The sequence below is a fragment of the Sparus aurata genome, chromosome 8, assembly GCF_900880675.1.
Source record: "Sparus aurata chromosome 8, fSpaAur1.1, whole genome shotgun sequence".
Classification (NCBI taxonomy): Eukaryota; Metazoa; Chordata; class Actinopteri; order Spariformes; family Sparidae; genus Sparus; species Sparus aurata.
In genome coordinates, this window is record NC_044194.1 from 36,694,925 (window position 1) to 36,709,755 (window position 14,831).

The 14,831-nt window shown below is 40.0% G+C and overlaps 1 protein-coding gene across 1 annotated transcript in view; it reads right to left on the reverse strand.

The window, feature by feature from the left end:
• cfdp1 (craniofacial development protein 1) overlaps positions 1-14,615 on the reverse strand; it is a 30,937-nt gene extending 16,322 nt beyond the window's left edge. The window contains exons 1-5 of the mRNA XM_030426226.1: positions 14,267-14,615; positions 11,077-11,200; positions 9,436-9,673; positions 8,162-8,271; positions 4,092-4,223 (exon numbers count right to left, since the gene is read on the reverse strand). Coding sequence (XP_030282086.1) covers positions 4,092-4,223; positions 8,162-8,271; positions 9,436-9,673; positions 11,077-11,200; positions 14,267-14,336 — 674 coding nt within the window. The 5' untranslated portion in view covers positions 14,337-14,615. The remainder of the gene's footprint in view (positions 1-4,091; positions 4,224-8,161; positions 8,272-9,435; positions 9,674-11,076; positions 11,201-14,266) is intronic.
• Between the last annotated feature and the right edge of the window lie 216 nt (positions 14,616-14,831).

Consider the following 14,831-nt stretch of genomic DNA (forward strand, 5'->3'; position numbering starts at 1 on the left):
AGGTTATTTACATGAGTGCTTTTCCTATTTGGTCTGAATTTGAATGAAATAAGTAAAAGTTCCCTTTGATATTACTAATAATGAATGAGAAGAAACACCATTTTCATTAGTTTAATATTTATTACCCCAAAAATTTAGACAATAACAAGGATAGCCCCAAATAACAAAAATTGACAATGTCAGTAGCGGGTGTTTCCACCATTTGCCGCAATGACAGCTTGACAGCGACGTCTCATGCTCCTCACTAGCCTCATGATGTTGTTCTGAGGCAATGCGTTCCACTCCTCCACAAGTGCTACACGCAGTTCTGCCAGGTCACGTGGGGGTGGGGTACGATCATCCAGTCTCTGCTTCAGCTGGTCCCAGACGTGCTCTATGGGGTTCAGGTGAGGGGACATTGCTGGCCATACCATATGAGGCACTCCGACTTCCTGAAGTCGAGCTGTGACAATTCTGGCACAGTGTGGTGGAGCATTATCATCCATGAACAGAAAGTTGGGGGTGTGCTGGCGGAATTGGGGGATGATGACGGGTTCTATGATGTCTCTGAGGTAAGAACGTGCAGCGACTGAGCCATCTACAATAACCAAATCTGTTTTGCGCTGACTGGTGATGCCTGCCCAGACTGTTGCACCTCCTCCACCAAAGGGAACCCTGGGGACCATGTTGACCTCGGCATATCGCTCACCTCGCCTTCTCCAGCAACGCTGACGACCATCATTTCTGTGCAAGGTGACCCGACACTCATCAGTGAGCAGGACGGTAGATCACTGCTGCATTGTCCAGGTCACATGGTCTTGTGCCCACTGCAAACGTTCACGGCGGTGTCTTGGTGTCAGTGGAGTCACCTGCAACAGTCGTCTGGCATTCAAGCCAAAGCGGTGGAGTCGGTTTCGAATGGTTTGTTTGGAAACCCTAGTACCCCTCACATCTCGTAACTGGGCCTGCAGCTGTGTGGCAGTTGCATAACGATGTCTGAGTGCATAGGTCCTGAGGTACTGGTCATCGTTGCGGTCTGTCACTCGTGGGGCTCCACTCCTGGGTCTGTCACGAACTCTGCCAGTAGTTCTGTGTCTTGATGCAAGTCTGCTGATGACACTTTGAGACACACCAAGTTCACGAGCAACATCTGACTGCCTGCCACAGACCCGAAGGCGCGCTATGGCCAGGTGGCACTGCTCGTCCGTTAAGTGACATCGTGTGTTCATGGCTGTTTGAATGATGAACTTGGAATGACTTACTGACAATACCAGCTTTTTATACCCACAGAATGTTGAAATTGATGCCACATTGAAAAGGGTTGTCTTTTAGTTTTTTGGTATTGGCCCCAATATGTAAGGCACACTGTACACAGTGAGACCATTACGTGGAAAACACAAAATGAGGTGTGTCTATCACCCCAATACAATCGCCTCCCTATCCCAAAACTCTCTGAAGTGAAACAAACACTGTATGTATGAAATCCACTGAGTCTCTCACAATATCCCTAACTTATTGTGAGTAGTGTATTTTAATGTAAAACAACATTTTATAACAGTAAGCATTACAAGCTTGATTATTGTTACATCCAGTGTGGTCAGCTGTCAGGCTTAAAATGAATTGTCCAACGTGTGCTTTGATATGTTTGGACCCATAGATAAAGTCGTTCATTGTGGATTTCAAAATGGACTCTGAACTAAACTCGGTTTCCCAGAATTCCCCAGCTTTTACATCTTGGTGCAAAATTCAGCTTTGAGCTACATTGTTCGGGGTGACAGACCCTCTCAGACTAGACAGTCAAAACTCCAGCCCTTTGCACATGTTCTCTCTCTACTCCTTCAACTTCTTATCTTTAAGGGCTCCTCTCCATCTCTCCCCCACAGAGCTGCCTGCCCTCAACATCTCTTCTTCTGGGCCTAACAGCTGCGGAGAGCTGCACATGCATCTGAGACGCAAAGCTTGCCCACTAACTTCACGATCTGAGGAACACCAAGCAAGTTAGCACCAAACTGCTATCCTCGTGAAGGAAAGGAGCGAAGTGTCTCCTCCTCTGGTGACTTCCATCAGTCCTTGCACAGCAAGAACAGCATTGTTCAACATTGGAACCCCAACCTTCTCCTGCAACCACCAGCACCTTTTCTTCAAAGACTGGTAACGTTGAACTGGGCCTTGATAGCATAGCATAGCATAGCATAGCACACTGAACCAGTGCAGCTCAAAGGATCTCGCAGTGTTCAATAAAAACGCAAAGGACTGTGTAAAGAAATGGGAAACTGTCATATAACCAACCAGCTTCAAAGACACGAAAAGAAGAAGATAGCACAGCTAGGCACAGGACATTAAGCTCTGGTTGATGTAATACATATGTGTTCAACATGTGTGTTTGTCCACTGTTTTGGTGTTATTTTGATCTCAGGTCAAGTTATTGGTAGTTTGCTTTCCTAGATGGCTAATTTGACATTAGTAGAATGCTGCTTCACACAGAATCAGGGTCTCTGCAGCTAACCATCTCTTCTTATCTAGCTTCACACACACCCACCCACACCTTGAGCCTGGAGCATATCACACCCACATGTGATATCAGTGACCACCATTGTTTCTTTGTTCTGCCAGACACGCACGCACGCACGCACGCACACGCACACACCTGTATATAATATAATATAACCTCTAATGTAAATCAGTAAATCAGATCTTATTATTTATTAATTATTATAAATAATAAGATCGAGGTCCTGCCAGTATTTCAGATCAGGTTAAGATTTAACCCAAAAAAGTGAGTTTTGGGTTAAATTTGGCTATCAATAATAATAAGTAATTATTTCTGATATTCATTATTATTATTACTGTCCCTCATGTGAAGCAGTGCACAACAGATATTGGAGAGTTTCTAAAACCTTTCCTATACAGTGTTTTCTCTACATTCATTTAGGAGTGGCGACCCGCCACTCCTAAATCCTAGCCGCCGCTCCTTCAAATTTCTTTTTTTTTTTTAATTGTCACAAATACACCACCGCCGCATCATATCTCCACCTTCACAGCAGAGTCCTGCACTGGGTCGGGTGTCGCGAGTGCTGAGGTAAACTACTTAACTATCTTGCTCAGTATCTACTCTTTGTAGTAGATTCCCCCCGCCCTCCCCCAAGAACTTACTGGTGCCATCGACGTTAAATACTCGCGAGAGCACGGCCTTGAAAGTGACATCACATCAAGCACCCAGGCACCAGGTCGGAGAGTCAGAGGAGTGTCATCTTGAAAATAGGGCAACGACTCACCGGAGAAAAGGTGGACTTATTAACTTAAGAAAACTTATAATAGATTTTATAAGTTCAATAGACATTCGCAAAATATTGATGGCCAGCTAAGGTTACGTAACATATCGGTAGCTTAATTAATTGGGCCCGGTGCCAACTCAACTCAGTGTCGCTAACGTGAGTAAACTAACTGATAGCATTAAGCGAATATATACACGCCATGATGTAACTGCTGACTGCATTTTCAGATGAGCTTGTTCAAATATTTCTCAAAACCAAGAAAAATTCATTGTTCTGAGCCTGGGTGCAATCTTTGCCACTGATTCTACAGCCCCATCAAGAAATTATTATTCATTGTTTTATTCATTTTTTTATTTTATTGTTGTATTTTTGTTAGTATGTTTTATTTTTACATTCAGCCTTTAAAAAGCCATTTTCCATGCCAGCCATTCAGTAAAAAGGGGGATTATGCTGGGCATAAAAGTCAAATCTGCAGTCAAGTGTCATTTGTTGACGCTGCCACGGCTCCCCGGAGAGCCTGCCCCCACTGCTGAAAAAAATCCTAGAGGAAACACTGCTATAATATCTTGCAACACTTCCAAATGGCAATATAAACAATGGTAATGTTAGCTAGGAAGTGGCTGAATGCCAAAGTTAGCACTAACAGTAGCTACAGGGTATCAAATATGAGGCTTTACCTTAAAATGGGGCCCTGATGTCTATAATCTATTGTCTTAACAGTTGCTGAATCAGCTCTCTAAATGTATCCATATAACTGAGATAGGGAAGCATTCTAATCTTAATTTGTAAATGTTGGTGTAGAGGTTGAATGTCAATGTGTGTAATGTGTGTGTGTACCTGGGGCCAGGAAGAGGTGATTGGCTGGTTGACAAGCTCTTCTCTTCGTCTTCATCATCCTCCTGTTTGGTGTTCTGGCTCTTAAGATAAGTCTTAGCTTCTCTGGAGTCTGCTGATACCACTTTATTAACCCTGATATTGAGACAGACAGACAGACATTTATTTGTTTATCTTTCTCTATAAAGGCCAATCAGATACAAAACACACAAAAAAGCACTGCTAGAATGCCACAGCATACTGTTGCTTAGCATTCTACTGCTTAGCGAATGAGAAACTAAGCTGAGTGCTGGAGCACAGCTTCTCATGCTGTTACACTCCACAAGACTCTGCACTCCGGCTGCTAACACCTAACTAGCGCTCCTCCTCCTGTCAGTTGTGATTAAGATATTGATGGACCAGGCCTGGATGGAATCCCCCCTGAGCTGTTTTTAAAATTCTGGGATGACTTGGGCTCCTTTATCTTAGAAATGTTTCAACAAGCCATCAAATTAGGATGCTTCAATAGAGACATAAATACAGCTATCATCACTCTGTTACACAAAAGAGGCAAGGATAGCACCTTATGTTCCAGTTTTCGCCCTCTATCACTGCTTAATGCAGACGTCAAGCTTTATGCAAAGGTCCTGGCCCGAAGACTCGAGACAGTCCTGCCAACTTTGGTCCATCCCGACCAAACAGGTTTTATAAAACAAAGATATGCATCTGATAATATGAGACGTCTTTTACACATTGTTGATGCCGGTGCTAACATATCCTCACCTTGTGCTGTGCTGTCTGTAGACGCTGAAAAAGCCTTCGACAGGCTCGAATGAGAATATCTGTGGCATACTCTGGAAACTATGGGTTTTGGTGATAATTTCGTTGAAATGCTGAAAACACTGTACTGTAACCCATCTGCTATGGTCATTACATCTAAACAATGCTCTAGACCCTTTACTATTGAAAGAGGAGCTCGCAAAGGATGTCCAGTCTCTGCGCTGCTGTTCACATTATCTCTGGAACCCTCGGCACAAAAAATTAGAAACTCAGATGAGGTAAAGCCAATAGCAGTGAGTAGAACTTATCATATGACCTCTCTGTATGCGGACGATTTATTTTTATTTCTCAAGGACGTGCCTTTTCCCCTCCTGGCCACATTGAAGATTCTCCATAATTTCAGTCTAATATCTGGACATAAGATAAATCTGAACAAGTCCTCTCTGCTCCCTCTGAATACCGCCACGAGCAATCTGCAGTTAGATGTGGGGATTACAGTAGTAACACATTTTAAGTATCTTGGAATCGACATATATCCTTCTCTTGGAAAAATAGTCTCTAAAAATTTTAAGTGTCTAAAGAAATCAATATTTGATTAATTAAATAGTTGGTCTGCATTATCAATTCCCCTCTCTACACATATATCAGTGGTTAAGCCCTATATACTTCCCAAGGTTAATTTCTATGCAAATATTCTACATTTACCCCCACCAGCTGGATTTTGGGAGAAGGTACAGGGGCTGGCATTTAAATTCATATGGCAAAATCAGCACCCAAGAATTAGTAGGTCTACGCTTCAGAAGAGTAGGTCCTCAGGAGGGCTCTCAGTACCTCATTTTGAAATGTATTTTCTATCCTTTGTGCTGAGATCTGTATCAAGGTAGTTTGGCAAAAATGCAGACATACCTTGGGTGAACATAGAGAATCACATTGTATCCCCATATACGCTTGAAGATGTTCTATTCTCGGGCTTCTCCCCAAAATTCTGTCAGAACAAATTTGGATCAATTATTTCAAACTCAATTCTAGTTTGGAATAACCTAGCCAATTCAGTTAAATGGGCTATAAAGTGGCACTAAGATACCCCGATTTTTAGATATAATTTATTACTTATAGGTGGTAAACCAATCATTTTCTCCTCCTGGCAAAATCAGGGAGTTCATAGTTTGTCGGATATGTATAAAGACAAATCTATAATTTGCCTGGCACCTCTTTCTTTTACCATCTACAGTTGCGCACTTCAATGTGTACATACGGTGTCCCATGGAATCAAACCCTATCAATTCATCCCCTAATGCATCTCCTGAACACTTCAAAAGTTAAAAAAGGTTTTGTGTCTCAAATATATAATGACAAGGAAGACTATCTGGACCCACAGGCAATGTTCTTGTCTGGAATATAGATACTAAAGATTTTGGGCTCAGTATCAACTGGAGAGTGTGGAGTAATATTCCACTAACATCACGTAACTATAATCATCAGTTAATTCACTATAAGCTAATACAAAGATACTATTTATCCCCAAGACGATGCTGCCAGATCCGTATCACTCAGAGCCCACTATGTCAGTTATGTCCTCACACAGTGTTGGGCACATACATGCACATGATGTGGGAATGCCCTGGGGTCTATTCCTTTTGGCTCAGCATTTCGAACATTCTCTCTTGTTTAATTCAGACAAAAATACCTTGTCTACCACATATATTGCTTTTAAATGATGATACTTTTCTGAATTTAACATTTCACAAGAAGAGAGTACTGTTCGCAGGTCCAACTGCAGCAAAGAAAATGTTGATAAAAAGATGGAAACCACCTCATGTTCTAAATGTGTATCTGTGGAATCTGTCATTTTATGAAGTCCTGTCATTAGAAATCTCCAGTGCTCGAGACAGAAGCGATACAGAATCTGGAATCAGCATCTGAGAGAGTCAAAGCGTTGTTCTGAGGCTATACTCTATACTTTATGAAGAGGAAAGGGAGGAGAGAGGAGGAAAGAAGAGGGGGAAGGAGGGGAAGAGAGAAGGGGGAGGGGGGAGGGAGGGGAGAGAAGGCGGGGAAGGGGGAAAAAGAAAAGAAAATATATAAACAAACAAAAAAACCTCATGAATGTGTCTATGTACTGCTGATGTTGTGTGTTTTATTTTGTTTTGTTTATTTATCATTTCTTGTAACCGCCCATAACCAGAGATAAAGGTGTGGGTTATGGGTCTGGATGAATGGAGATGTAATGAAATAAAATGAAATAAAAAATTGATCACAAAAAAAGATATTGATGGACCAGTACCGCAGAACACTTGAGAATCTTTAAATGTTGAGTAACCATCCCATAAAAAAACAGGATGCAGTTTAGCCTCTCAAACAGACAGTAAGAGACACACATCTGTCCGTGTCTCAGTGTGGGTTTAGACAGGGAGGCTATATAAGGAACAACCGCTGCATCCCCTGGGAACATCAGTGCTGCAGACTACAAAACCACTGGCATCAATCAAGGCACACTGAAAGGCTTTCCCAGTTATGTATGCTAATTATATGCAGCCATAATTACACAAAGCACACAGCTCTGTAGATGATGAGAAGGAGTATTTTGAAAGGACAAGTCTCATCTCGCACAGTTGAAAGATACCTCAGTTCCAAGGACAATTAACAAATAAAGAGACAAGTGCAACTGCAGGTGCAGGTGAGGGACGTCTGGACACCATTTGAAATATTAGATTATAAAAGCTCAGACAAAGTACACATGAGGCTGCATTTACTTGTGGGATAGGTTACAACTATCATCCACGTACTAATCTGGCTTCTGTAGTTAGAGAGCACACAGCTTAAGGCATAGTCAATCACATAAACCCAGGATCACATTTGTATTCTGACTACTGCCCACAGAGATGTAACATTTAGGATTGAACATCAGTAGGTCCACATAACTAGAATCTTTTCTGGCTGCTGGGGTGTGGCTGTCTGTGTGAAATACAGCATGTCCATCTCACACAGTAATGATTATACTGTTCAAAGGGAACCACTCGGCTGTTTGTGTAGGTCTGATTAAGGAAATGTCATGAGCTGTGATAATTACTCTAGATATGACGCCAAACTGAGTCTGTCCCAGGGCCTCGCTAAACTACTCACATTGTGAGTTAAAGTTATCACACTATTTTAGAGCTCATCCAGACTGCATTTGAGTGTGTGTAGCACCACCTATTGGTCAATCTGGTTTCACAACTTACTTGAGAACATTAAAATCAACATCATTTACACACTTTGTTTGCAAATTCTTGTACAAATTTTCTTCTTAATTTGAGAATGATTTGGAGGCATACCTAACCTCTTCTCCAGCGAAGTCAAACACTTTAGTGATGGTAACTTTAGCAGGTTCTGAAGCTTCCGTTTCTGTACTCAAAGGAGCAACCTTCAAAACTGAGGAATCACCCTGAGGAAAAAAAATAAAATAAAAAATCAGTTTAAGGGAGAGACAGAAATGACACATACAGAAAATAATGTAGGTTTGATAATTAATGCTCTGTTGATCCTGGCTATATTGCTAATCCATTTGATCTGTATGCTGTATCCAAATCAAGGCAGGGGTCAGATTAACTTTGTATCTGAACCATTTTTTATGTTTGGGTTTTACTCTCTACATACGGTATCCTCCTGTGTCTTAACAGAGGCCTTCAATATCCAACAGGATATGTCTCAATTATCTGGCGTCACTAACTCTAACAATCACAATCATGCTATGCGTTCACTCGACGGTGGTTATCAACTCAATATTTCAACTCAGGTTTTCCACATCTATCCAAGAGAGCGTTAACATAAAAGGGGCAATGCTTGCAGAATCTGACAAATCACAAACATGGACAGCTTACATGGCAGCAGTGATACGAAGTATTAAACAACTCATCCAGGCTAAAAGCAACACAGCTACATATTGCACAGCTTGCAAAAGAAAATCACTGACTAAATGTGCAAGTTAACAGACTTCCAATATCACTGCTCCATCATTAGGTCACAAGTAGATCTGACAAATTATATTTGCGTCTTGCAACTCGTGTTGTTTATATAAATTGACTGTATTTACATAGCACTGTTCTAGTTTAGGGAACACTCAAAGCACTTTACAACACATGCCAGCTTTCAGTTCACTATCTTATCCAAGGACATTTCTAGATGAAGACGGCAGAGGACGGAATCTAACCACCAACCCTCCGATCGGTGGACAACTGCTCTATCTAAGAGGTATTCTTATGGCATGATAGGCAGTTTCAGCCTTATTCTTTCAGCTGCAACCTCTGTGGTGTCAAAGACTTGGAAGAAAATCAAAAATAAATATAAAACATTATTCAAAGTGGTACTTTTAATATCTTGTAAATAAACAAGTACAAGCTTTAGTTCTTCAGTCACTCTCTGCTGTGAATGATATAAACTAACAAAGCAAGTTATAGTGGTGAAAACCCCAAATCCCACTTCATAGTACAGGTCTCAGGACTATGGCCTGAAAGCAATAAAGTTTGGATAGAAGTTGGTACCTTCGAAGTGTTTACATTTGAAGCATATTACTGTCTTAGTCATATATTTGGCTAAAGAACATATCTACCTTCTGTGTGGGACTTGGGACTTTGGACTGTGAGGACGGTGTGCATTCTTTGGGTCGGGATCCGACGTCGGACAGGAAACTTGCCCAGAGGTCATCTGATTTTTTCTTCTGTCTCGCATCATCCTCCAGCCCTACCTCAGTGGGGTTTTCCACCTCTTCCTCCGGCAGCTTTGCCTCCTCTGCTACACCTCCATCCTTCTCTTCCTTTTCTACTTTCAGTACTCCTTTCTTTCTTTTCCTGTAGGTATTTTCAAGAACACCAGTGAAAATACTTCATCATAATCATTAGCAACATTATCTGTAATTAATAGAAGCCTTCGATTTCCCCTTGGTTTTTTTGATTGATAATACAAACAAAGTGCACTAAATGTGAAAGTTGATAATAAAGATCAACATTAAATAGTCAAGATAAATAGTAGAAATGTTGACCCCATGAGCCTAGAACTTAATTCCTCTGGTTGGGCCCTTCCGGTCGTTCAAAAGTCAAGCCTCAATACAAAAGGTTACCGGTTACTTTTGCCATCAGGGTCCCCCAACTTTTGAAGGACCTGCCTAATGAAATAAGGCTTGTATAATCAGCAACTACTTTTAAACCACTTAAAACTCAGTTTTATAGTGAAGTCACCCCTTTATAAGGGGATTTTTCAGTTTTTCTATAATTTTATTCTTCCATTGCTCTTAGTCTTCTCATCCATTTTTAATGTATTTGTAACCCTTTATTCTCTTTGCTGCTCCTAAACTTTTTCTCTGTTCTTAATAACTCTGATGTGATGATGGCACTTATTGTCCTTGGTCGATTTGATTATTATTTGTCTTTATTGGCATTTCTTTCGTTTCTCCCCGGTTTATTGCTTTTACTGCTTTTATCTTTGACTTCTATTTACTTTTGGTGTTTTTACATTTCTGTTCTGCCTTCTTGTTCGAACTCACCTTAGATAAGGCTTCCTTGTTTGACTGTTGAGTGATGTTCTGCAATATTATTTTTGAAAGTTTCCTGCTATTGCTTGTTTGTCAAAGCACCTTGTAAACGTTTTTCCAAGGTGCTTGAAATTATTATTATTATTATTATTATTATTATTATATGTCCAAGCAGTACTTGAAAATATTAGAATTTAGAAATCTTCAGAAATCATCTGAAAATCCATGTAACTAAGTAAGTTTTTATTTATATAGGACTTTTTTTTTAAACAAAGTTTGCAAAGTGATGTACAGGGTACAGTAAACATAAAACATAATTAAAAATATAATTAAAACAAACATAAAAATAAACTAAATAAAATAAATAAGAAAAAATAAACATACATGTACAGATATGTGCAACAAGTAATTACAGTTCTATTGTAGAGAATGCAAGATGATAGAGATGGGTTTTGAGCAGTTTTTTGAAGACATTTAGTGATGTGACATTGAAACTCCAAGGTTAAGTAACTGGTCAAAATTCTGAGTTAGAATAATTTCCAGTGCCAAAAAGAAGAAAAAACTACATATACACATGACTTTATAGTGGTTACAATCATTAAGATACTAAACTCCTCAGTCCTGTGAAGGCAGAACACTAATGAACATTTTGCTTCATTTTCTCTGTCCTGGAAAACTGATCCCCATGACCACAATGGCACGATATTTTTCAAGCCCTCTCACCTCATTAGAATGTCTGTTTTCTTCTTCTTCTTGCTGACAAAATCAGGATGTGGAACATCATCATCTCTGTGTAGAGGGTCTTCCTTTTCACACTCATTGATGTCATCCTCACTGAGATTATCATCTTCGGAGAACAGGACAGGAAGTACAGGGAATGGAAGATAGGAACGGGCAATAGATTAATATTGGCGTTTACCAAATTTCAGCAAAACATAATGTTATCGATCTACAAATTTCTATTGTCCAAATCAATGTTTCGAATTACCTGTAATTTTTAGTTGAGAAAAACAGTTATTCAAGTTTCTGTTTCACACATAAACTGTTTAATTTCATGTAATGAGGTGTGGAACACAGTTCATTCACTTTCAGCATCAATTTGATTATTTAAGATTTCGTGGACATTTATCATATCGCTATATACTACACAAAGACCAAAAAAAGTCACCACCTGGATTTAACTAAGCAAATAGGTCAGAGCCTTCCACTAGATAACTACTGTGCAGTGATTAATATGTTTCAGCTGGCAACAAGCTATTTAACCCTATCTGCTACAGTGAGTAGCTTCTCATTTCTTAAACAACCATGTGGGAAGACATATCCTGTGGTCGTGGTAAAGATGATACTCTGATTGCTTAAACTACTAAAACTGGGTTAAGAACTGACCAATGCATTATTTAAAAAAAAACAAAAGGATAGTGGTAAACATCATCTTTGAGTAGAAATGTGGTCGGAAAAAACTCTTGAATGACTGTGTTCAGAGATCACTTCAACATTTGGTGAAATCAAATTATAAAAAATCAACAGCAGAACTCAAAGCTATGTTTATTAGTGAAAGTAAGAGCCTTTCCACACACACAATACGAAGAGAACTCATTGGAATGGGACTAAACATCTGCGTAGCCTTAAGAATACCACTGATCAGAGAGGCTTCAACTTGCTAAAGAGCATAAAGATTGGACTCTGGAGCGATGGAAAAGGGTCATGCGGTCTGATGAGTCCAGGTTTACCCTGTTACAGAGTGATGGGTGCATCCGGGTAAGATGAGAGGTGGATGAAGTGCTGCAAGCACCATGCCAAATGCCCACCCTACAAGCCTGTGGGGCAGTGTTTTGATCTGGGGTCCCCTCAGTTCATCAGGTTCAGGTTCAGCCACATTATGTGCCCAAAAATTGAGGTCAGCTGACTACCTGAATATACTGAATGACCTGGTTTTTCCATCAGTGGATTTTTTTCTTCCCTGTTGGCACGGGCACATTCCAAGATGACAATGCCAGGACTGATAGGATTCAAATTGTGAAAGAGTGGATCAGTGAGCATGTGACTTCATTCTCCCACTTGGATTGGTCACCACAGTGTCCAGACCTTAACCCCATTGAGAATCTTTGGGATGTGCTGGAGAAGACTTTCGACCGACTCTCCCATCATCAATACGAGAAAATAAAAAGGCATCTCTGAATGAAAATAAATGTTGTGACATTGCATAAGCTTGTCAAAACAGTGTGTGATGCAGTGTATATCAATAGTGGGAAATATATAGGTGTTATTATTAGAGTAATAATTTAATATGCTGGCGCTAGAAACACAGATTTTAGTTTGGCGTATCAGGGATATGGACTTCCTCTTACCTACATTTTGCAATCTGTCTGACAATATAAAGATTCCATGCCACAATTGTCCAGGCCAGAACATTGCTATTCATGATATTATCCCAGTAATCTGCTAAATAAACTTAAGTGCAAATTGGAGCCGCTGGTTTGTGGGGCAGACACGTTCCTTCAGCACGAAGTAACAAAAACAATTTCCCCCCAGGGATCAATAAAGTATTCTGATTCTGATGTTCTGAAGGTGGGCACCTCACCTCACCTCACCTCATCTTATCTCATCTCATCTCCTTGTTCTTTAGTTTGGAATCCATAGAAGTTTTCTTGAGTCTCTTATGTGAGGGCATTAATGATTAAAACATTCACCATGTTCAGCTTATCCTGAGTTTCAACATTTTTTTATGGATATCCATGATTAAATCTTGTATTATATTGTCTCATCCCTAAATCTGTAATTATGATGGGTTGGAGATGAAGTAAATTAAACAGCCACTCAGTGTATGCTTTTGCTCACACCACACACACTTTACCTTTATTAATGCAATATATACGTACAGTTACCACATTACTGCACAACCTTCTACATTACAGTTTATTCATGTCAACATTACAGTACAGTATCCCACAATATCATATTTTATATTATGATATTTCATTTTATATACATAATATTGTATTTATATATCTTAATAGGCCTACTTTATATTTCTGCAGTGTTAAATGTCTCATTTCCCATTTTCTAGCATGATGGTCATTTTGTACATAATGTATGTCATTGTTGGAGGAAGCCCCGGATAGTTTGTAAAATAAAGAACCCCAGTTGACTTTAGTTGGTTCACCTGTAAAATCTCATGCAATCCAACACAACTGTTCTAGCAGTTAGTTCTCATTTATGATGTCTCGATTTGTCTGTTTTTTAGTATGGTAATAGTGTCAATTATATATTCTAGCATTGAGTACCAGTCTCCATTATGAACAAACACACATAGCCTTGTGTCTTTATGTATACATGAGTGGACCTATCAACGAGATGTTCACCTGATAATGGGGGGGGGGGGGGGGGGGGGCAGTTTGTGACTAATAATTACCAATGTGTAAGTAACGTTAAGTCAAATATAATCAACGGCCACATAACCATCTTAAGTAACGGTACAGCATAGCAGCGTTGGGGTGGCAGCATGTATTACAACTACTGCTTCTTGATTGATCTTATTCGAGCTGAAATTAGCAGCATGTTTCATTTTGTTGTAGCAGGCGTTAAGTCATGATCATAGGAATGTGTACATTTGCTGAAAAGCTAATCACCAATAAATTCTTGTTTTCTAAACGGAGTTTGGAACACAGTCCCGACGCATGTACGGACGTTGCGTTAAAATGTTACCATGGATAAAATTATGAATCATTTACAGTATAGCTACTTTATGATCTTATGTGACAAATTCGTTAACTAGCACTAACGTTACAATACTTAACGTTAAGTTAGCTAATTAATAGATTACTACCACTAAGACCTTTCATGCGATATTTCCGAACTACCTTGCTACTTAATCTTAAGCTACATGTAACACAGTAGTGTTTACACTGCCCACCTGATGGGACGTAGTCAGCATCTTCATTCGACGAATATCCATCAGAGTCGTAGTCAGAGTAGCTCATCATTTTAGAAGAAAGGCTTCAGAATGATAGTGAAGTAAATGAGGGCTAGAAGGCGCCAACACGCTTCCTACTATTAGTAAGCCTTTTTACTGCTTCACAACTTTACAAACGTAACCCTGACAGGTTAACAAATGCCACTCTACTAACAAAGAAACAAACTGCTGCAACACTGCTTTCCTTTATATTCTGTAGTGGATAATAATTTCAGTGAGCGAGATGTATGGAACTAGCTTCCATTGCAGCCTTCCTGCAAACCAACAAAACATGTGACGTGTTTGTGGCGACGACGGCAAGCTCAAAGGCTCCAACTACTCGCATGCGCTTTTTATTGTGTGTGCCGAGTCGGCAACGACCAAACAACGTTACCGCCACCTACAGGACTGGAGTTTAGCGTATTTACCAAATGAATACACAAGAAGACCTATTTTGCCGTTTTCTAAGTACTTTTCCTGAACCCAGATGGACAAATTCATGAGGTCAAGGACATGAGACAGGAGA